General features: G+C 41.9%; 1 protein-coding gene across 1 annotated transcript in view; it reads right to left on the reverse strand.

The window, feature by feature from the left end:
• ctnna2 (catenin (cadherin-associated protein), alpha 2) overlaps positions 1–24,775 on the reverse strand; it is a 1,561,189-nt gene that overhangs the window by 76,205 nt on the left and 1,460,209 nt on the right. The window contains exon 17 of the mRNA XM_068028796.1: positions 3,604–3,738. Within this exon, the coding sequence (XP_067884897.1) occupies positions 3,604–3,738 (135 nt within the window). The remainder of the gene's footprint in view (positions 1–3,603; positions 3,739–24,775) is intronic.

Below are 24,775 nucleotides of genomic sequence, written 5' to 3' on the forward strand. Positions count from 1 at the left end.
TAATCCAAGCCCCAAGTTCATCTGCCTTACCTACTACACTCCTTGCATTAAAACAAATGCACCTCAGACCACCAGTCCCTTTGCGTACATCATCTGCTCCCTGCCTACTCTTTCCCTTAGTGACGCTGACTTCATTATCTAGTTCCTTACAGGCTTTAGTTGCTACCTCCTTACTGTCCACTGACCTCCTCATTTGGTTCCCATCCCCCCGCCACATTAGTTTAAACTCTCCCCAACTGCATTAGCAAAAGCACCCCCAAGGACATTGGTTCCAGTCCGGCCCAGGTGTAAACCGTCCAATTTGTAATAGTCCCACCTCCCCCAGAACCGGTCCCAATGTCCCAAAAATCTGAACCCCTCCCTCCAGGAGTAGGCCATAGGGTTCTTTGAATTTGCTCTGCCAATAAGGTAATGCCTGATCATCTACTTCAACTCCACCTTCCTGCACTATCCCCATATTCATTCATTCCCCCAGTGCCCAAAAATCTATCGATCGCTGTCTTGAATAGGGGTAATGGCAATGTCCCTAGACTAGTATTTTGAGAGGCCTGGGCTACAGCCCTGGCAATATGGGTTCAAATCTCATCTCAGTAGCTGTGGAGTTTAAATTTGATTAAAATCTGGAACTGAAAGCTCGTCTCAGTAATGATGCCATGAAACTATCATCGATTATCGTAAAAACCCATCTGGTTCACCAAAGTCCTTTAGGGAAGGAAATCTGCCATCCTTATCAATGTGATTGACTCTTAAATGCCCTCTGAAATGGCCTAGCAAGACATTCAGTTCAAAGGCAATTTAGGGATGGGAACAAATGATGCCCTACCAATGAGATTCACATCCCAAGAAAGAATAAATAAGATACTCAATGACTGAGCAGCCGCAGCTCTATGGGATACAGAATTTCAAAGATTCACAACCCTTTGAGTAAAGATGTTAATGTAAGATTAAGGGAACCTCTTCACTTCCAAATCTTCTATCCCAACACAGTTAAGACTGAGGCACAATCTCAGTTGTCCCCAAAAGACAGAGACCAGTTCAAGTGTTTAAACCTACAAGTCCCAACATCCAGGCTTTAAAATTAAAAGCATGTACTTGCTTATTTAAATGCAATTTTTAATCAATCTTGTAAGCAGCGATATTGGGACATATATACACACTCGCAGGCATAAATATACAAACATGTGGGCATGCATGTGGATAAACATGTGGATATATGGGCAGTATTTACTGAAATGAATTATAGTAGATAAATGCAATGTAAGTTTAGTGCATGACTCCTTTGATGGCATATTAGGTGAACACACCTGCACCCCGAGGCCATAATCAGATGGTCCTAGATTCATGGAGGCAGCAAATGGGTGTGAAGAATGGCCTCGACAATTCTGGTCTCGGGCATGGAAAAAATAAATCAGAGAAGTTCCTGCTCTTGAATGCTATTTAGCAACCCCTGCTGGCAGGTGCTGCACAGGCACCCTGGGGTGATTGGCCTCCTCTTGTGCTCGATGATTCTGTGGAAGCAGACTTTGGATGAGTACAGACAGGCTGTAAAGCCCTCCATGGGTAATGCAGACAGCTAATACTCAGTGTCTGGATCCATTCTCCAAAAACAACCACTTGGTACCAGCTACCAGAGGGTGGCTGGCACCCATGGCACCATACTCCAGCATCAAGCATAAGAATAAGAATATTCAAGGACCAAATACATTCAAACGAGAAGATTTCAGAGAGGTTTCACCTATAGTAGGGGGCATGAATGAGCAGTGTGGTACTTTTGAATGGTGTACAATAGAGGATTCATGCCAGAAGAGCCAGACAGAAGCCTTCAATGTTTAAAGTTGCTGTTGGCATTCACCTCGGATGAATGCAGGTCCCAGCTGTATGTAAGTTTGAGGAGAAGACGTGTGTCTACAGCTGAAATTTACATTTGTGTGAGCTGCATACATATGTACTTGGCTGTGTTCTGCTAGTCTGCCACAATAGACTTGAGCTGACACTGGAAAAGCACTCAGTCTGGTAAGAGAAGGGATTTCCGGCTTCACTTGGAACTGGATGGAAGGGTTCTTTTTGGGAATTCAATGCTCATCACCGAGTGTACTAAGTGCTCCTAGGTCAGCTATCGCATGATTATGTGCAGTGAAGAATTCATTCTGTTCCACCTCAGTGATATGCATCTCAGCCCCACCAAATGCAATATTTTTTCATCTCCATCACCAGCCATCCTTTGACTTCTTTGACTGAGAATGCCAAATTTAGTGCCAATTGGTAACAAATTCGGAACAGCTCTGTATAGTACTCTTATGCCCAGTTGGAATTGCAATAAAAACACTCAGACTTGTTTCACATTGGATCCTTATGTAATGCACTAAGAGCCAGCCTTGGCTCAGTGGGTAGTACTCTCACCTTTTAGTCAAAAGGTTGTGAATTCAAGCTCTACTCCAAAGACTGGAGCACATAGTTTAGACAGACACTTCAGTGGGAGTGCTGCACTTTCAGAGGTGCTGCCTTTAGGGTCAGATACAAATCTGATATTCTGACTGCCCTTTCACATGAATGCAAAAGATTCCATGGCACTGTTACAAAGAAATGGAGTTCACCCAGTGGCCTGCCAACGTTTCACCTTCACCTAAAACATTTATTTTATTACTGACTGTAGGATCTAGCTATGTGCCAATTAGCTGCCATATTCCCCTACAACAGCAACTACACCTCAAAAGCAATTTGTTTGCTGGGAAGTGCTTTCATAGAATCATAGAATATTACAGTACAGAAGGAGGCCATTCGGCCTGCCATGTCTGTGCCAGCTCTTTGAAAGAGCTGTCCAATTTAGTCCCAGTATTTTCTCTATAACCCTGCAAATTAGTCCTACCTGCCCAAATATGGTGTGTCATAAAAGTGTAAAGGTTGCGACATAAATGGAAACTTGCTTTTTCTTACTTCCAAGAAGCGTGTAGAGAAGACATCCATCCCATTAATCTGAGCTGGCTGTGAACTCTGATCCCAGCCAGGACAGATCAACTGAAAGCTAATTTAAATTTCACAATGCACATTGAACAACAGTGCCACTGACGGATCATTGGAAACACAGTTTTGTTCTCCAGCAGCCCTGAGCTGAAGTAGCTGTACGGTAATGCTGTGCCGGTACAGTGTGCAGCATTGCTCTTTTTCCAATTCTGCACTAGCACGCTTCACACAAGTATAAATAACACCGTTTTTTGTTGCAAGAATGATTTAAATAATGTTTCTTAGATTTTGTCACATATGAGCTATTGCGGTTCTAGAACATTTATCACTGGAAGGGCAGAAGAAATCCCACAGTGTGAACATGGAATGAAATACAAGACAACTTCAGTTTCCTCAACTTAACATTCTGCAGGCAGATTTTTAATGAGGTCACAGCAATCGCTAAATATATATAGATATTTTATCTGTCACATATATACATTAACAAAAAAAGGAGCATCATTGCCTAATGAAGCGTACACAGAAGAATACATTATTAAGAAACAAATATTCAACAGCACATGGCAGAAAGTGTGAGAGAACTGGCAGTGAGACGCATTATATCTTTGGGAATTTTGAACACCGTATTTAACTGCTGCTTACCCCAGATACAATCAGCTCTCCTCCCAGGTTTTGGACTTCTGCCTTCACTTTGCTGCAGATGTTAAGTTGGTGACAGTAGAGTGCAATGCGTTGCAGATAGGCCAACAAATCCTGCTTACAAGCTGAATCAGGACACTGCAAGAAAACAGTCAACAGTCACATCAGCTTTGTTTCTTTTTTGTGTTCACTTTCCACTCAAAACACTAATTTGCATTCCTCTCTCCCCATTCGCCAACAATCTGCTTCCTAGTTTTCCTTTCTAAATGGCTCTCAGCTGAGAGAATGTCTTGAGAGGACAGTAAGGAAACTGCAAACATCCAACTGAATTTGACATCTCCACTGCGCCATACCTATTTGGCAGGATGTTTGCCTGTTCTAGGCCATTCCAGATTTTCCTGCCAAAGCAAGTGAAAATCTTGGTTACAATGAGGCTTCATGCCAGACAGCACGGTCAAAACTGGATGAATATATAATCACAGAACAGGAATGCACCTTTAACCCTTGAAAGGTATACCAACCTTTTTAAATCATGTCAAATGTAAACAAAGTATTATTGGTGTTTATGCGCATATCGGAGATGGAAAAGGGAAAGGGTTGTTGTGTCTAACAGTGCTTTTCATGTCCTTATTAGAATGGATTCGGTATGAATGCATTGATCCATTAGAAGTCAAAGGGCTTTTTGGTTTCAAAAAATTATTTTTGTTTCCTTTTGTTGTCTATTAAGTAGCAAAAGAAAATTGTAGATGGAGGCAACTGTAATAAGGAAGGTTATCTCTCTAAAGTGACTTTTGTGTTTGCTGATATATAAGCAGCCCTGAAGGTTTCCCATGGCCAAAAGCATAGGCACAACCATTGACAAAATTATAGTGGGGACATCTAGCTGACAATATTGGTCTTCAAAATTGCTCCTTTTTTTCTCACTCGTTTCTATCTTCTTTCCCCTTTTTCATTTCCATTTCTCTTTTTCTTTCCTCTTTATTCTGTTCTTTTCACTCTGCTCCTTTATTTGTCTCATGCTGTCGCTCCACCACTTTTGTCTCTCTGCCCTCCATTTCTGTTTCTGGCTGTCTCCCCCACTTTGAACTCGCTCCTTTGTCCAGTTTTATTTCTCACCTCTGCACTATGGAGGCACAACAGTGGCCCTCTCCACCTTCAAGTATTTCTCTTACTTTGTACTTTGCCTTTTTGCCTGTTTAGCAGTTTTTCCACCCCTTGCACCAGCATTGGAGCTACTGTGTAGATAGACTCAAGGGAGCAGTACAGACTGGGTAAGGGAGCTGGGTGGGTTTCTGAATTGCACAGGGGGCCAAACATCAAACAGAAACACAGACAGTGGGACTTCAGCAACAGCACAGGAACCAGGAAGTTGACAAACCAACTCCTGCAGACTGCTGGTCAAGACTGCCTGACTGTGCACAGTAATAGATTTGCCACTGGCCTAATCCATGCTGAGGTGCTACATTTTGTCATCTGTTATATGCCTCAAGGCATGGACAACAAACAAAGAGACTATTGATAAACTGAAGGCATTCGAGATGGGGACACATAGCATGTTCCACATATGCTACACAGACAAAAGACTAATGAGGAACTGCTGGAAATGGCTGGAGAAAAGAGGAAATTAGTGCATAACATCAAAGACAGAAAGATACACTTTTTCGGTCACATCATTAGAGCAGAAGGTAAACATAGACACTTACTGGAAGGAAATATTGATGGAAAATGAAGGAAAGGGAAGCAGAGAAGAAAATAGATGATGGATATAATGGACTGAATACAGTTGACCTATTAAAAATGTATATGGACAGCACAGGACAGACAGAGATGGAGATCCATGACAGTGACCCTTCTGAGAAGATGACACCAATGAACGAACAAATCCATGCCCCAACGACCCTTGCTCAACAGGTCAACTCCGTGTTTGAACATCTGCAGAACAGGGATAGAGCTCTAGGTGACTACATTGCTTTGGACATCTAACTTGCAATAGTGCATATTTTCCTCCCTGCAAAGAATTCTTGTACTGGATGAAGGGATAGAGAGTTGTATTTATGTCCATCTGCCTGCTCATGCTGTCTATTAGGAATGCAATATACAATGAGCCTCCAGACTTCCCCCTCCAAGCGCCATACCAATGGAATGTAGGAGAAAGGGCCAAGCTGTACTGAAGAAATCTCCAGAGATACAGCCCAAGGTGGCTCCTTGCCAGAAGCAAGCTACCATGAGACGTGGGCTATGACCACAGTCCCATTAGGCCTCTGAGAAGGATAAACAGACAACCTCCTAAGAGTCCATAATTGTGGGAGACCTGAAAATCTCCCAGTCTCAGGTGTCTGTGTTAGAATGACAAAAAAAGCTTTAAAAATTTCCCAGCCGCTGAAATCTGCATTCAAGATCTCCAAACTTGTCTGGTCAACAATACCTTAGCTCTTCCTCTATCTACTGATCCTGCTAGCTGCTGCACCTCATCAACCTCAGTCTAATTTACCTAGAATGCATGAGTGATGCAAATCCAGGAAACTTGTAGCTGTCACACCACATATGCAAATTAGGCCAGTGGGGTCTTGGTGAGTGGACCCCAGGGAGCCTCAAAATGTGCACGGAAATTCGAGGGTAGCATGTTAAAGGCGTACAAGCATCGAATATAGTTTCATCCTAAATTTCATTACAGTTTATATACTGCTGATGTGCTGAAAATGGTGACGAAATTTGCTCCCAATGAGTTCACATGTAACTCTGTCTTCACAAAAGTTAAATACTGCGGATGCTAGAAATCTGAAACAGAAATATTCAACAGGTCAGGTAGCATCTGTGAGGAAACAAACAAAGTGAATGTTTTAGGACAGCCACCTTCCACCAGAACTGGAAAATGTTCGAGTTACAACAGATTTTAAGCAAAGGCAGGGAAGGGGGGCAAGGGAACAAAAAACAAAGAGGAAAATGTGTGACAGGGTGGAAGGAAGGAGAGATTAAATGGCAAAAGGAATGATAGTGTTAGCAAAAAAGGATGGTAATGGGACAAGTAAAGAAACAAAAGATAGGGCTCGAGATGTTGTTAATGGGGAAATGCAGAATCATTACCACAAAATCACAGAATTATTACAGCACAGAAGGAGGCCATTCAGTCCATCATGTCTGCACCGCTCTCCGAATGAGCAATTCATCTAGTGCCATTCTCCCACCTTCTCCCTGTAACCCTGCGCATTCCTCCTTTTCAGATAACAATCTAATTTCCTTTTGAATGCCTCGATTGAGCCTGCGTCCACCGCAATCTAAGGCAGTCCATTCCAGACCTTAACCACTCGCTGCATGAAAAAGTTTTACTTCATGTCGCTTTTGCTTCTTTTGCCAATTACTTTAAATCTGTGCCCGTCTCATTCTCGATCCTTTCACGAGCGGGAACAGTTTTTCCCTATCTACTCTGTCCAGACCCCTCATGATTTTTAATACCTCAATCAAGTCACCGCCTTCTCTTCTCCAAGGAAAACATCCCAACTTCTCCAATCTATCTTCATAACTGAAGTTCCTCATCCCCAGAACCATTCTTATGAATCTTTTCTGCACTTTCTCCAATGCTTTCACATCTTTCTAAAATGTGGTGCCCAGAACTGGACGCAATACTCCAGCTGAGGCCAAACTATGTCTTATACAAGTTTCACATAACCTCCTTGCTCTTGTACTCTATGCCCCTAATAATAAAGCCTAGGATACTGTATGCTTTATTAACCACTCTCTCAACCTGTCCTGCCATCTTCAATGATTTATGCACATAAACACCCAGATACCTCTGCTCCTGCACCCCCTTTAGAATTGTACCCTTTATTTTCTATTGTCTCTCCATAGTCTTCCTACCAAAATGAATTACTTCACATTTTTCTGCAGTGAACTTCATGCGCCACCTGTCAGCCCATTCCACCAACTTGCCGATGTCCTTTACTCACAGTTCACAATGCTTCCAAGATTTGTATCAACTACAACTTTTGAAATTGTGCCCTGTACACCAAGGTCTAGGTCATTAATATATATCAGAAGGAGCAAGGGTCCCAACACTGATCCCTGTGGAACTCCACTACAAACCTTTCTTCAGTCTGACAAACATCCATTAACCACTACTCTTTGTTTCCTGTCACTCAGCCAATTTCATACCCATATTACTACTGTCCCTTTTATTCCATGAGCTATACTTTTGCTCACAAGCCTGTTGTGTGGCATTGTATGAAGTGCCTTCTGGAAGTCCATGTACACCACAACAACAGCATTGCCCTCATCAGCTCTCTCTGTTACCTCTTCAAAAACTCCAGCAAGTTAGTTAAACATGATTTTCCCTTAACAAATCCATGCTAGCTTTCCTTAATAAACCTACATTTTTCCATGTGCCTATTAACTTTGCCCCGAATTATTGTTTCTGGAAGTCTCCTCACCATCTAAGTTAAACTGACTGGCCTGTAGTTGCTGGGCATACCTTTACATCATTTTTTGAACAAGGGTGTAGCATTTGCAATTCTCCAGTCCTCCAGCATCACCCCGAGTCTAAGAAAGACTGGAAATTTATGGCCAGTGCTTCCACAATTTCCACTCTCACTTCCCTCAGTATCCTTGGATACATCTCATCCGGTCCTGGTGCTTTATCAACTTTAAGTATAGATAGCCTATCTAATACCTCCTCCTTATCAATTTTTAATTTTTCTAGTGTATTAGTTACCTCCTGTTTCACCATGGCCTCAGTGGCATCTTCTTCCTTGGTAAATACAGATGGAAAGTACTCATTTAGCACCTCAGCTATTCCCCAGCCTCCATGTGCAAATCCCCTTTCTGGTCCCTTATCGGCCCTTCTTTTCTTTCTTTTGGGCCTCCTTATCTCGAGAGACAATGGATACGCGCCTGGAGGTGGTCAGTGGTTTGTGAAGCAGCGCCTGGAGTGGCTATAAAGGCCAATTCTAGAGTGACAGGCTCTTCCACAGGTGCTGCAGAGAAATTTGTTTGTTGGGGCTGTTGCACAGTTGGCTCTCCCCTTGCGCCTCTGTCTTTTTTCCTGCCAACTACTAAGTCTCTTCGACTCGCCACAATTTAGCCCTGTCTTTATGGCTTATCGGCCCTACTCCTCCTTTTACCATCTTTTTACTATTTATATGCCTATAGGAGACTTTGAGATTCCCTTTTATGTTAGCCACCAGTCTTTTTTCATACGGCATACGGCATGCTTTCCTTCATCGGACGGGACATTGAGTACAAGAGTTGGCAGGTCATGTTACAGTTGTATAGGACTTTGGTTCGGCCACATTTGGAATACTGCGTACAGTTCTGGTCGCCACATTATCAAAAGGATGTGGATGCTTTGGAGAGGGTGCAGAGGAGGTTCACCAGGATGTTGCCTGGTATGGAGGGCGCTAGCTATGAAGAGAGGTTGAGTAGATTAGGATTATTTTCATTAGAAAGACGGAGGTTGAGGGGGGACCTGATTGAGGTGTACAAAATCATGAGAGGTATAGACAGGGTGGATAGCAAGAGGCTTTTTCCCAGAGTGGGGGTTTCAATTACTAGAGGACACGAGTTCAAAGTGAAAGGGGAAAAGTTTAGGGGGGATATGCGTGGAAAGTTCTTTACGCAGAGGGTGGTGGGCACCTGGAACGCATTGCCAGCGGAGGTGGTAGATGCGGGCACGATGGAGTCTTTTAAGATGTATCTAGACAGATACATGAATGGGCAGGAAGAAAAGAGATACAGAACCTTAGAAAATAGGCGACATGTTTAGAGAGAGGATCTGGATCGGCGCAGGCTTGGAGGGCCGAAGGGCCTGTTCCTGTGCTGTAATTATCTTTGTTCTTTTTTTATACTCCCTCTTTGCTTTGCTTATCTGACTCTTTACTTCCCTTCTGAACCTTCTATATTCAGCCTGCTTCTCTATTTTATTATCCACCTGACATCTGTCATAAGCATACTTTTACCAACAGCTGCTGTACAGAAAAATGGAGACAACAGCTGTAATCTGAAATTGTTAAACACAATGTTGAATCCGGAAGGCTGTAAAGTGAGTCATTGAAAGATGAGGTGCTGTTTCTCGAGCCTACATTGAGCTTCATAGGAAGCCGAGGACAGAAAGGTCAGAGTGGGAGTGGGCCAGAGAATTAAAAAGATAGGCGACCAGGAGCTTGGGGTCACGCTGCCAGATTAAATGGAGGCATTCCGCAAAGTGGTTACACAATCTGCGTTTGGTCTCCCCAATGTAGAATGAATACAGTATATTAAATTTAAAGAAGTATAAGCAAATCACTTTATTGCAAGAGGATTGAAGTACACAAGAACATAAGAAATAGGAGCTGGAGTAGACTATATGACCCCTTTGCTCTGCCATTGAATACAATCAAGGTTGATCTTCTGCCTTAACTCCAGTTTCCTGCCTCCCATATCCCTCTGAGAGACCAAAAATCTATCTATCCCAACCTTGAATATACTCAATGGAGCATACACAACTCTCTGGAGTAGAGAATTCCAAAGATTCACAACTCCTTGAGTGAAGAAATTTCTCTTCATTTCAGTTCTAAATGATCCACCTCTTATCCTGAGGCTGAGCCCCAGTGTTCTAGATACCCCAGCCAGCAGAAACAACCTCTCTGTGTCTACCTTGTCAAGCCCCTTCAGAATCTTATATGTTTCAATGAGATCATCACTCATTCTTGCAAACCACAAACAAATCTAGTGAACCAGCGCTCTACCACTTCCAAGGCAAGTATATCCTTCCTTAGATATGGAGACCAAAATGGTGAACAGTACTCCAAGTGTAGTCTCACCAAGCCCCATATAATTGTCGCAAGAATTTCTTATTCTTGTACTCCAACCCCCTTGCAATGAAGGCCAACATGCAACTTGCCTTTCTAATTGTTTGCTGTACCTATGTGCTAACTTTCAGCGTTCTTTGCAAAAGTATACCCAAGTTTTGCTGAACATCAACATTTAGATGTTTCATGGGAATACAAGAGTAAGGAGTTCTTGCTATAATTGTACAGGGCTTTGGTGAGACCTGGACTACTGTGTGCAGTTTTGATCGCCATATCTATCTCCTTGGAGGCAGTACAGCAAGGGTTCACTAGATTGGTTCCTGTTGTGGGACCAACTTAAGAAGGGACCATCTTAAGAGCGGACCACCTTAATAGCTGTAAGTGAAGGTCACCAGAGGAAGTGATATCATATCACACATGACCAGAGAGTTGTGGATGTTGCCTGACAGAGTAGATGTAGCTCATACAGTAACTGTTTGTATATATGCTCTAGTTAAGTTATAATAAAAACCCACATTTTCTATGGATATAACTTGTAGTCCTGTGAATCTTACAATAGTTCATATACCAAAGGGACAAGTAACATTACAGTTCCTGGGATGAGAGGGTTGTCCTATGATGGGAGGCTGAGTAAATTGGGCCAACACTCTCTGGATTAGAAGAATGAAAGGTAACCTCATTGAAACATACAAGATTCTGAAGGGGCTTGCAAGGGTAGATACTGAGTGGTTGTTTCCCTTGGCAAGGGAATCTAGAACACAGGGGCTCAGTCACAGGGTAAGGTGTTGATCATTTAGGACTGAGATAAGGAAAAATGTCTTCACTCAGAGGGTTATGAATCTTTGGAATTCTCCTCCAGATGATTGTGGATGCTCCGTCGTTGATAATATTCAAGGCTGAGATAGACAGATATTTGGTCTCTAAATGAATCAAGGGCTATGGGGAGCAGGCAGGGAAGTGGAGTTGAGGCAGAAGTTCAGCTATGATCATATTGAATGGCAGAGCAGACTCAAGGAGCAATATGGTCTACTCCTGCTCCTATTTCTTATGTTCTTAATACCTGTTGCATCTCTAACTTTTTCCATTTATGATGAAAGGACATTGATCTGAAACTTTAACTCTGTTTCTCTCTCCACAGATGCTGTCTGACCCTACTGAGCATTTCCTGTTTTTAATTGTGGCTCAATTTTTATTGTCTGCAAAGCACTGAGAGATGGCCTGAAGTCATTAAAGGTGCAATATAAATGCAAATTTTTCTTTCTTTCTTCTACCTGATCTAGGAGGGCCCAGTGGGAGCACGAAACACAAAGCTTTATATTCCTCAGCAGTAACATCCCTCTTATTAATGAGCACAAGATTCACAAGAAAAGCTTAAAAGACAGAAAAGGTAATCAAGCCAATATCCCAATGTCACCTAATTAACAGGTCTGTAATAAACATACAGGAGAGATAGAATCACAAAGCCAAATGCAAGGAAAAGAGAGGTGGAGCAGCAGGATTTATCTCTTCTGAAGTATCAAAGAATAGTGAAACCTTCTTTATTTTAACTCTCAGTGATCTTTTCTATAACAATCCATTTAAAGGAATTCAATCTTCACCAAAATAATAGAAGCAAGACATCCATGTGCCGATTGAAAATTGCCAGTGTCATGAACACATGCTATGCCGAATGACTTTTTTTAATCCATCGGTTGCAAACCTAAATTAAACTTTGCAAAAGAAAGCAGCTAAAATGGCCACCACAATTTGCATTGAAGTACCTCACATCCAAGATAGTGAGATGGAGACGAATGTCTGATTAATTTCCCACCAGAACAATGGCTTGCTATTTTTGAATGAGCTACCTGCTTTACCTCCATTAATAAGACATTCAAAGCTATCTTGGAACATTAACACTGGTGGAGACAAATCTCAAAGAGTAAAGACTGAAACAATGGGACCTGAGAGAGAGATTGGAATTCTTAAGACTTGAATTAATTAAGGTGCACAAGAAAGAATACACTGGACAATCATGTGGCAGTCTCTCCATCTGTGTGAAAACTTGGAGTTTCTTTTGGCTACAGGAGACAAGCATCTGAGTTTAACCAGTGCAGGACCCAAGTGGGGGTCTGTCTGTCTGGCTGTCTCTCTCCAGGCAATGCTGTAAGTTCAAACCCTGCCTGCAGGCTGCAAAACATTCAAGTCTATCATTGCTGCAGATAGAGACTCCGGGGAGGAAGCCATCCACATCACTGTCTCCAAGAAAACCCTGAACCAGGTGGCCACCTGTGCCAGCCAGAAATGTCAGGACCACAAGTTCATCCAAAAGACCACTGAATTACCAGACTCCACAGACGGTATATTCTTTTTATTTGTTCTGCACTCTAATCCAACCAATCTATTCTTCTTCACTCTGTAACCTATGTGTGTGTGTGTGTGTGTGTGAAAGTTGGAGCGTAGTTTATTATTTTACTGAGATCGGGTTTTGGTTTTAAGTATAATGAACTAACATTTTTTTTGTTTAAACTCAAGAAAACCTGTCTGATTATTTTATGATCATAACATATAAAAGGGTTAAACACTCACTGAATTGGTAAGCATATCCACTGTCTAAAAGAAATTTTTAAAACCCTGTTGCGGTCAAACAAGGAGGGACAGAAGTGAGCCTTTTGACCCCTCTTCACCTGATCGTAACACCAGTGTATGAGTAACTGGTTAAGTGCCTAAGGAGAATGCATATACCTGCTTGTACATTTTCACACAATAGCCTAAAACATTAACAGGCTATTAATAGAATACCATCTTTCTCCTCACATACATGCTATCATTTGTTTTCATACAGTTAGATGCCACCTGATATATTCGTACTGATTTATCATGCATATTTTAATCCTTTACAAAACCAGCTTTTTTATTTACATAGTAAAGTTATTTTTGTTATAATTTAAGGCCTTTGGTTTATTTTCTCCCTCTTGTGCAGCCTTGGGCAGTTCCTGGAGACAAGGGGCCTGGGCATGTCAATGTGTGGGAGAGGAGTCGGAGTAACGCTCACTGTGAGCAAATCTTGTTGGCAATTTAAGTTGTTTGTTTAAAGATGAAATAAAATCACGTACAAGAATAAAATGAATGCTTTTTTAAAACAAAATCAAAGTTGGGCTGACAAATTATAGCAGAGCTGGAAACTGTAAATTGATGTAATTCTAATTTTTTCCCCCACAATGGGCCCTTCTTCAGTTCTGTTTATCAATATAAAAATTATCATGTCATGCAGTTAAAACTGAATGTCGGATCTATGACTCACTGTTGAAATCTGTCCTATTTCGACCTGTGAATTTCAATTCCCACTTCCCTAAGGAGATGTGCAAGATGATGGCCACTGACTTCTCAGAAAGGTGAGAGGCAGCACTCATAACCTACTTAAGGGCATTAAAGCACATAATAGGCCTCATTACAGGCAAATTAAGAGTTTTACTTGGCAGGAGAAATACTCAAATCATCATGCCAATTATTTTAATAGATTGTGTTACACTGTATTACATTTCAAAATCCTGTACTTGTTGAATTGATACCAGCAGTCTACAGATTAAAGCCAAATAATTCAATCTCAAATTGACTCCGATGTGGCAATTATTCTGAAACTCTGAAGGAAATCTTGGTTGAGGTAAGAAGGGGTTGTGAAAGATGAAGAAGGGGTTGTGAAAGACGAAAGAGGCAAAGGGGATAGACCTGGACATTGCGTGATAGTGTAAAACGGATGATAGGGAGTCAGTTTTACATCTTCTCCCTATTTTTACTGATAGTGACCTCAATGGAAATAAAAATCGTGAGAGATGCAAAACAGGCTGCTGACTCGCTATCAACTGTTTTATACCACCACACAAGCCACGATACACCAAGGTACCCACAACACCAAACAATTGGGACCAAAGGTTTTGATCATATCAACAGAATTATAACTAATATTGCCACCTTAAGGGCATTTTTGTTTTTCTAGTGGATGACATTGCCTAATTTTTTCAGGTTAGCTGTTTTTTCTGCTACAGCTGAAAACCCATCATCATGCTTCAGAGTCTCCAAACCAAACTGCTGAGAAGTCCACTGCCTGATTTCGAGTGCTCACTCACATCCCACAGCTAAGGTTATTTAGAATTAAAGCTGAGCAGGTAATGCTGGATAATACCATGCAGTTTACCAGCATATGCAAAACTAAGCTTCTTGGTGCTTGGTTGGCCAGGAACCTGCTACCCCGATTGGGCTTGCTATTTTCCTCAGAGTAATTCCTGAACCAGGAACGTTGCAGCTATGAGCCCTGGTTTGGTTTAGGCTACCGGATCTCAGTCAATGCTCATTGAAGGTGATACAATGGATCCATGAGCTCGGCGGACAAAAGTTAGCCAGGGTTTTCTACTCCACTGCTCCCTGCTGAAGAATAAGCATTGGTTACACCCGAAACATTAACCGGCCTGCTAGTCGCTAAATGACCTGCTGTGTGTTTCCAACATTTTCTGATCTTGTTTCAGGTTTCTAAAATTTGAAGTTTATTTTTTTTTAATAAGAGAACACATGTATTCTATATTGTGCCTCTCCAATCCCAATGGTATAATAACCTGCCAATACTTACAGAATGAACTCGCAAGAGCCAAGTTCATGGCACCATGGGAGGCTCTGCTGCACAGGAGGGAAGGCAGAAGAGTGGCAGGGCTATAGTGATAGGGGATTCAATCGTCAAGGGAACAGGCAGGTGTTTTTGCGGCCGCAAAAGAGACTCCAGGATGGGATGTTGCCTCCCTGGTGCTAGAGTCAAGGATATCTCTGAGCAGCTGCAGGGCATTCTGAGGAGGGAGGGCGAGCAGCCAGTTGTCATGGTACATATCGGTACCAACGACGTAGATAAAAAAAGGGATGAGGGCCTACAAGCTGAATATAGGGAGTTAGGACATAAATTAAAAAGTAGGACCTCAAAACTAGTAATCTCAGGATTACTACCAGTGCCACATGCTAGTGAGAGCAGAAATAGCAGGATATATCAGATGAATATGTGGCTGGAGAAATGGAGTAGGGGGGAGGGATTCAGATTCCTGGGACATTGGGACTGGTTCTGGGGAAGGTGGGACTAGTACAAGCTGGACCGGTTGCATCTAGGCAGGACCAATTTCTTCGGGGTGGGGGGGGGGGGGGGTGCTGGGAGGGAGTGGTTTGCTCGTACTGTCGGGAGGGTTTAAATTAGAATGGCAGGGGGATGGGAATCTGAGCAGGGAGACAGAGGAGGGGGAAACAAGGATAGAAATGAAAGACAGAAAGGTAAGAAGCAAAAGTGGAAGGCAGAGAAAACAAGGGCAAGAAACAAATGGGGCCATAGTGCAAAATAAAGCTAAGATGACGAACAATGTTAAAAAGACAAATCTAAAGGCATCGTGTCTTAATGCGCAGAGCATTCGCAATAAGGTAGATGAATTAACAGTGCAAATAGATATAAATGGTTATGATATAGTTGCGATTACGGAGAAATGGCTGCAGGATGAACAAGGATGGGAACTGAACATCCAGGGGTATTCAATAATTAGGAAGGACAGGTAAAATGGTAAAGGAGGTGGGGTAGCGTTGTTAGTAAAAGAGGAAATCAATGTAATAGTGAAGAAGGATATTGGCTTGGAAAATCATGATGTGGAATCTGTATGGGTGGAGCTAAGAAACAGCAAGGGGCAGAAACCGTTGGTGGGGGTTGTCTATAGGCCCCCAAACAGTAGTGGAGATGTAAGGGATGGCATTAAACAGGAAATTAGAGATTCATGCATTAAGGGTACAACTGTAATCATGGCTGACTTTAATCTACATATAGATTGGTCAAACCAAATTAGCACTAATACTGTGGAGGAGGATTTCCTGGAGTGTGTACGTGATGGTTTTTTAGACCAATATGTTGAGGAATCAACTACAGAACAGGCTATCTTAGACTGGGTATTGTGCAATGAGAAAGGATTAATTAACGATCTGTTGACAGGGTCCCTTGGGGAGGAGTGACCATAACATGATAGAATTCTTCATTGAGGTGGAGAGTTGAATGTGAAACTAGGGTCCTGAATCTAAACAAAGGAAACTACGAAGGTATGAGGCATGAGTTGGCTATGATAGATTGGGGAACTTTACTAAAAGGGTTGGTAGTGGATAGGCAATGGATAATATTTAAAGAATGTGTGCATGAATTATAACAATTATTCATTCCTGTCCGCTGCAAAAATAAAACCGAAAAGGTGCCTCAACCGTGAATTACAAATGCAATTGGGGATAGTATTAGATCCAAAGAGGAGGCATATAAATTTGCCAGAAAAAGCAGCAAGTCTGAGGATTGGGAGCAGTTTAGAATTCAGCAAAGGAGGACAAAGAGGTTGATTAAGCGGGGGAAAATAGAGTATGAGAGTAAACTTGCGAGGAACATAAAATCTGACTGTAAAAGCTTCTACAAATATGTGAAGAGAAAAAGATTAGTGAAGACAAATGTAGGTCCTTTACAGTCAGAAACAGGTAAAATTATAATGGGGAACAAAGAAATGGCAGAACAATTAAACACATACTTTGGTTCTGTCTTCACAAAGGAGGACACAAATAACCTCCCAGAAATGTTAGGGAGCCAAAGGTCTGATGAGAGGGAGGAACTGAAGGAAATCAGTATTAGTAAAAAAATAGTGCTAGGGAAATTAATGGGGTTAAAGGCTGACAAATCCCCAGGGCTGTTAATCTATATCCCAGAGTACTAAAGGAAGTGTCCCTGGAAATAGTGGATGCATTGGTGGTCATCTTCCAAAATTCTATAGTCTCTGGAGCAATTCCTACAGATTGGAAGGTGGCAAATGTAACCCAACTATTTAAAAAAAGGAGGGGGAGAAAAAACAGAGAATTATAGACCAGTTAGCCTTACATCAATAGTGGGGAAAATGCAAGAGTCTATTATAAAGGATGTGGTAGCAGAACACCTAGAAAGAATAAATGGGATTGGACAAAGTCAGCATGGGTTTACGAAAGGGAAATCATGCTTAACAAAACTACTGGAGTTTTTTGAGGATGTAACTAGTAGAATAAATAAGGAAGAACCAGTGGATGTGTTGTATTTGGATTTTCAGAAGGCTTTTGATAAGGTCCCGCATAAAAGGTTAGTGTGCAAAATTAAAGCACTTGGGATTGGAGGTAATATACTGGTATGGATTGAGAATTGGTTGACAGACAGGAAACAGAGAGTAGGAATAAATGGGTCTTTTTCCCGGTGGCAGGCAGTGACTAATGGGGTACCGCAGGGATCAGTGCTTGGGCCCCAGCTATTCACAATATATATTAATGACTTGGGTCAGGAAACTAAATGTAACATTTCCAAGTTTGCAGATGACACAAAGCTGGGGAGGAATGCGAGCTGTGGGGAGGATGCAAAGAGGCTCCAATGTGATTTGGACAAGGTGGGTGAATGGGCAAATGCATGGTAGATGCAGTATGTGGTAAATGTGAGGTAATCCACTTTGGTTGTAAAAACAGAAAGGCAGATTATTATCTGAATGGTGATAGATTGGGAAAGGGGGAGGTGCAACGAGACCTGGGTGTCCTTGCATACCAGTCGCTGAAAGCAAGCATTCAGGTGCAGCAAGCAGTTAGGAAGGCGAATGATATGTTGGCCTTCATTGTAAGAGGATTTGAGTACAGGAGCAAGGATGTCTTACTGCAGTTATACTGGGCCTTGGTAAGACCACATCTGGAGTGTTGTGTGCAGTTTTGGTCTCCTTATCTGAGGAAGGATGTTTGTGCCATGGAGGCAGTGCAAAGAAGATTTACTAGGCTGCTTCCTGGGATGGCAGGATTGACCAAGATTGGGTCGACTCAGCCAAGTCATTAAATATGTTCAAGAAGGAGATAGATATATTTCTTAATGCCAAAGGGATCAAGGGATATGGGGAGAAAGCGGGGACAGGGAACTGAATTAGACGATCAGCCATGATCTATTTTGAATGGCGGAGCAGGCCTGAAGGGCCGAATGGCCTACTCCTGCTCCTATTTTTCTATGTTTCGATGCATACAAAGCATTGGGCACTTAAGCAAAGTACTGCCAGCACCAGTGAAATTGGTGATCCAATGCTTTCAAGTCAGAAGAGATGAAAATTGGATGAAGAGGTAATGGTCACTATCACTGTCTGGCACTTGCTTACATAACAGCAGGATATCATTTTAAAGTAATTCATTGTTTGTAACATTCCTGTGGGACCAGATAAAGTGCAGTATAAATGCAAGTCTTAATTTTTGTACCAGAATAATGACAAATGCTCACGGTCGCCATTGGTAACACCTTGGGGGCAGTGCAATGAGCATCTTCTGAGAGACTTTGGGAGTTTGGGCTCAAAATATTATCTTATAGACAGTTTAGAAGTATGTTCCCTTGTATCTTTCCTCTTAAGACACCAGAGAAGGAAACAAAACAGGAAACAAAGACTTACAGTTCTACCAGGTCGATCAACTACCTATGTAGAGCTGCATGGTAATCATGGTGAAAAAGTCTTTTGAATTAGCAGGAAAGAGAGAACCTTGTCAGCAGCACTCAATAAGTAACGGAGGAGACTTGTACTAAATCAGTCTAAGCAATGCTATTAAATTAATGGCTGTTTTGTTGCTATGGGATCTGTTATTTTAGCCTGAATGAGGCAGTCGCGAAAACATTAGAAAAAAAAATCACTGACTTACCAGCAGAGGCCCCTATGTTGCAATTTTAGGCAGGCCTGGAGTTAGGCAGCTGGCACTCTTGCCCGTAACTGGCAGTGACTTAATTAATAATGATAATAGGGGTGTTACAACATTGTTAAGACCCAAGTGTCATTTTCATGTCAATCAGCATGCCAATGCTTCCTCAACCGATTACAGGGCGGGAGGTGACCATTTGCAGTCGGGTAAAGTTGGAAGCAAGTATGATAATGACTTTCCTCCATTATATTTGTGACATTGAAACCTTATAAACTGTCCTAAGTTCATGTCCTTACAGCTTGGCAAGTTCTTTACATGATGAGTCCACTTCAATCTGCTGCTCCGTACATTCCCCCCACTCCCACAGTGTTTTCAGCACTCTCCTTTAAGATGTTGTCTCCCGGGCAACTATCTGAGGCTGAACCAGAGTTGATATTGTATTTGACTCCAAGCTGAGCTTCCAACCACATACCCATGCTACTAAGACTGCCTATTTCCACATCCATAACATTGCCTGACCTCGTCCCTGTCTCAGCTCACCTGCTGCCGAAACCCTCGGCCTCTTTTTTGTGATCTTTAGACTTGACTATTTTAATGGAATCCTGGCTAGCCTCCCACCTTCCACCTTCCATTAGCTTAAGCTCATCCAAACCTCTGCTGTCCGGATCATAACTTGCACTCAGTCCTGTTCACCCATCACCTCTGGGCTCACTGTCCTAAAAGTCTCATCCTTGTTTTGAAATCCCTCCATGGCCACACCTCCTATCACTGTAATCTCCTCCAGCCTGTGCTCCTCCAATTCTGATCTCTTAACGTAGCCCCAATTTTAATTGCTCCATCATTGCTGGCCATGTCTTCAGCTGCTGAAACCCTGAGCGTTAAATACCCTCCTTAAAACTCTCTACCTCTCTTTCCTCCTTTACGATGCTTCTTAAAATCTATCCCTTTGACCAACCCTTTGGTCATCTGCCCTAATATGTGGTGGGAATGAAATTTTGTTTGATAACGCTCCTGTGAAGTGCGTTGGTGCATTATAATACATTAAAGCCACTATATAAATGTTGTTGTTGCTGTTCCTGCAAACTCACTTCACTCTCTGTCATGCTGAAATCCCCCTACCCCCAAAATGGCAGGCAGCCTATAAGGTGCGATTTGCTGACTTCCTAATTAAAATGTGGTCTTATTAACACTCGTCCAATGCACACGAGTAATGAAAATTGGCACCTCTGTATGTTAAACTGCAGCCTTTTTACTGATGGTTTTATACTCTGATGAAGACAGCTCTTCCACTATAATCCAGGAAGATGTCTTTCATGGGACTGTCCATGATTATTCTGTTGTTAACTGTAAAACCGTAATATGTTTTAGGTGCAATTAAATGAAGCAGTGATTTTTAGTTCAAAGAGTATCATGTCAAGTTCTTAATGTCTCTGAGGTGACCTAAGGGTTAATTGATAACTCATATCTGTGTTGTGTTATCATTTTAAGTACCGTTGGCTGTGATCTCTTTTGGGGATGTCACTCGCTTTTAATATAGCGATGACTGCAATTTCACTACATTTAATTCACTCAGACATAAATGTATCAATCAATCTCTCCTACAGAATGTAATTCTGTGTTATTTCCTAGTAATCAACTCTTGATTGCCGAAAGGGTTCTAAAATCAAACAGCAACGATTATATCTGATTTTGCAGAGGAATGAAACATGTTAAATAATGGACTTCAGACTTCGCTGGACTCTGAGCGGCCATTTTCCAGCATCACAATGGATCAAAATGGTGGCAATTGTGTGACAGAGATTACATTTTTTTATGTAAATATTAAAACAGCAATGCACGTAAAATAAGAACTTTATGTCTGAATATTAATGCTGCTGTAAATTGTGAATAATAAATCAGGCCCCCTAGGATGATGTAAAATTATGCCTTTAAGATTTCAGTACCTCTTTTATTTTTGCACAAGCATTGCAGCTGAATGACATCTATTTGCTGCTTTTGTTTAGACAGAAATCCGGAGCTGCTTTTCTGATTTTCAAACAAAGCCTTTAGTTCAATTGATCACAAAACTTTACCGATTAAATTAGAATAATTTTAGTCTCAGTTCTGGCTGCACTCTTACCTCTGCGCTCACAAATTGGTGGCAGGTTATGTCAGCAGTCTTTGTAATTGTACACTCTCTGAACTATGCTCCAATCAAAGCTTTCTTTTACATGACAGTACTTAAAATATGCAGCAATGTTGTAGCGTGCAGAGCACTGTGCCTCATATAATCATGAGGGTTCAAAAAGAGCAAAGAATTGTAAGCCAAATGGGAATCATCCGAAGCATGCATATTTAAAATATATTTCATCCAGGTTGCATTAGGGGAGAAGGGCAAATATATGGTGCAGCATTTGCACAAACGGAACAGCTAAGTCTTTCACGAGTTGTCCATAATATGATGCACTGCCTTTGCCACACTCCTAATCAATCATGCTGCAGTGTTATGTGGAGGATAAAGAAGAACCAAGCCTACCCAAATTGCCCTTCCCTCAATAGGGTGATGTTAGCATTTAATTATACTAATCAATGAAATTAAAGAAAAAACTTGAGCCTATCAGTGCAAAGATCTTCAGACCCAATGAATTATATATGAAGCAGCGTCACTGTGGTGTTGTGGGAAAATGCAGCAGCCAATTTTCACACAGCAAGGTCCCACAAAACAGCAATGTGATAATCTGTTTTAGCAGTGTTGATTGAGGGATAAATATTGGCCAGGAGTCCAGGAGAACACCCCTGCACTTGGTTGAATAGTGTCATGGGATCTTTTATGCCAACCTGAGAAAGCAGATGGAGCCTCAGTTTAATGTGTTATCTGAAAGATGGCACCTCCCTTGGTACTGCACTGAAGTTTCACTCTAGATTATTTGCTGCAATGATAACTGAAAAGAGCTTTGGAACACCCTGAGGACGCGATTGGTGCTTTATACACGCAAGTTCTTTCTTTTGTTTCTTTTCATTGCTGAGTGGGACGAGCATACAGTTTAGTTTCTCCCTGAGCTATGACAGGATCAAAGTTGCACCCTTAAACATAAACATTTTACAAAAGAATTGGGAAAAGTTATTTATCACCTCAATAATATCTAATGACTTTATGTAAATAACCAAATCAATGCTACCTGTTCTGCAGTTTCCATATGAAAAATACTAATAATTTATTTATTTAATTAATTTCACTTCAGAATCGTACAATAAAAGCACATTTGGAAGCCCAAGGGAATTACTTTACTTAAATTGAATATATTTTTAAAAGTTCTTAATGGCTCAGCTTTTTAAGGCAGTCATTAGCTGTGCCCAACAGACCAGATGGTCCCTGGTATATTTCCAGTTTGTTCTGAGGTTGCTCATTTCAGCCAGGATGGTGGGACAGATCCTACACTTGGCCTCAGAGTTGGCAAAGGGTAAATTGGCTAGAGTTCCCATTCCTGTCAGAGAAATGTAAAAACAGACGTGGGCCATTTAGACCCTTGAGTCTTTCTGCCATTCAATGAGATTATGGTTGATCTGTGACCTAATTCCATATACCTTAGGTTAACAAGAATCTATCAATCTCTGATTTAAAATTAACAATTGCATTCCATACTTCTACCATCCTTTGCATCCAACAGTATTTCCTAATTTCACTCCTGAAGGGTCTGGTTCTAAATTTAGATGATGCCCCCTAGCTCAAGACTCCACAACTAGCAATTCAGGTAACACATTTAAACCGAGGCCCCAACTGTCTTCTCAGGTTGGCATAAAAGATCCCATGACCCTATTCAACAAAGCGCAGAAGTGTTCTCCTGGTCTCCTGGCCAACATTTATCCCTCAACAAACACTGTCAAAACAGATCTACCCTATCTATTCTCCTTAATATCCTGAAAACTTTGATACAACCCTAGTTTTTGTAGTCTCTCTTCATAATTCAACCCTTGGAGTCCAGGCATCGTCTGGTAAATCTACGCTGCAATTTCTCCAAGGTCAATATATCCTTCCTATAAGGTGTGGTACCCAGAATTGCTCATAGTAGTCCTGGTGTGGTCGAGTCAGGGCTTTGTATATCTGTAGCATGACTTCGACCCCCTTGTATTCTAGTCCTCTAGATATAAAGGCCAGCATTCCATTACCCTTTTTGATAATTTTCTAATGACTATGCACCTGTACTCCTCAGTCTCTCTCTGGACTCCACTTCACTATTTAGAAAGTAATCTGTTCTGTTCTTTTTAGGTCCAAAGTGGATGACCTCACATTTGCCTACATTGCAGTCTAATTGTCACAGTTTTGCCCATCCATTTAATCTATTAATATCTCTTAGTAATTTTATGCTTTCATCTACATTGCTGACAATGCTGCCTAACTTTGTGCCATCTACAAATTTGACTATGTGGCTGTCAATCCCATCATCCAAATCATTAATAAATACACTGAACAGTTGAAGCCCCTGTGGGACACCACGAGTCACATCCTGCCATTTAAATTAGGTTATCCAGTGATCCCTGCTGGAAAGTGTACATGTACATTGATGAGGAGAGTACTGGGATCATCTGTGATGTTCTCCATGGTCAAATAGCCTTCCAATACTGTCAAGGTTCATGTGTGAAGAATGAATGGTGATTTGGATGAGCAGGCATTGGGCACCTTCACCTGTGGAACAGTATGGCTTTAACGGTTAAGCTGGGGAAAGGGAAGGAAATTGGCAGGAAAATAGGTCTTAATGAAAAATGCATGTGCTTGCAAAATGGCTAGAAAAGGAAAATACCAAGCTTGGCAACCAGTCCATTAATCTAAGGACATTCCTTTAGGATATGTTCTGCCGCTCATAAGCAAGATTGGTCTATCTGTTTCTGAATCTATACAGCCATACAAGTTTACAGTATAGAAGGGGGGGCATTCAAACCATTGGGCAGAACTTTTCCTGACCTGACCTGCAGGGAGCAGGTTGGTCAGAAAGTTGGCAGGATCCCACGATTTGGATTCCCTGCACACTGTGTCTCTGACGTCAGTGATCAGTTGCCCGCTATCTCATAGACCAGTCAAGCAATAGCCTGACTCACCGAATCATACCATATAGCCAATGTCCCAAACTCCTTCATCGCCAGAAGTAGTGGCATAGTGGTGCACAACTGGGGGGGCAGTGGGCCTGGAAGTCCTTAACATTGACTTCAGACCCCGTGAAGTCTCACGGCATAAGATCAAAAATGGGCAAGGATACCTCCTACTGATTACCAGCTACCACCTTCCCTCTGTTGATCAGTACTCCTCCACGTTGAACATCACTTGGAAGAGGCACTGAACAAAGAACAAAGAATAGTACAGCACATGAACAGGCCATTCGGCCCTCCAAGCCTGTGCCGATCTTGATGCCTGTCTAAACTAAAACCTTCTGCACTTCCGGGGACCGTATCCCTCTATTTCCATCCTATTCATGTATTTGTCAAGATGCCTCTTAAAAGTCGCTATTGTATCTGCTTCTACCACCTCCCCTGGCAGCAAGTTCCAGGCACTCACCACCCTCTGTGTAAAAAACTTGCCTCGCACATCCCCTCTAAACTTTGCCCCTCTCATCTTAAACCTATGTCCCCTAGTAACTGACTCTTCCACCCTGGGAAAAAGCTTCTGACTATCCACTCTGTCCATGCCGCTCATAACTTTGTAAACCTCTATCATGTCGCCCCTCCACCTGCAT

Source organism: Heterodontus francisci, chromosome 1 (assembly GCF_036365525.1).
Source record: "Heterodontus francisci isolate sHetFra1 chromosome 1, sHetFra1.hap1, whole genome shotgun sequence".
Classification (NCBI taxonomy): domain Eukaryota; kingdom Metazoa; phylum Chordata; class Chondrichthyes; order Heterodontiformes; family Heterodontidae; genus Heterodontus; species Heterodontus francisci.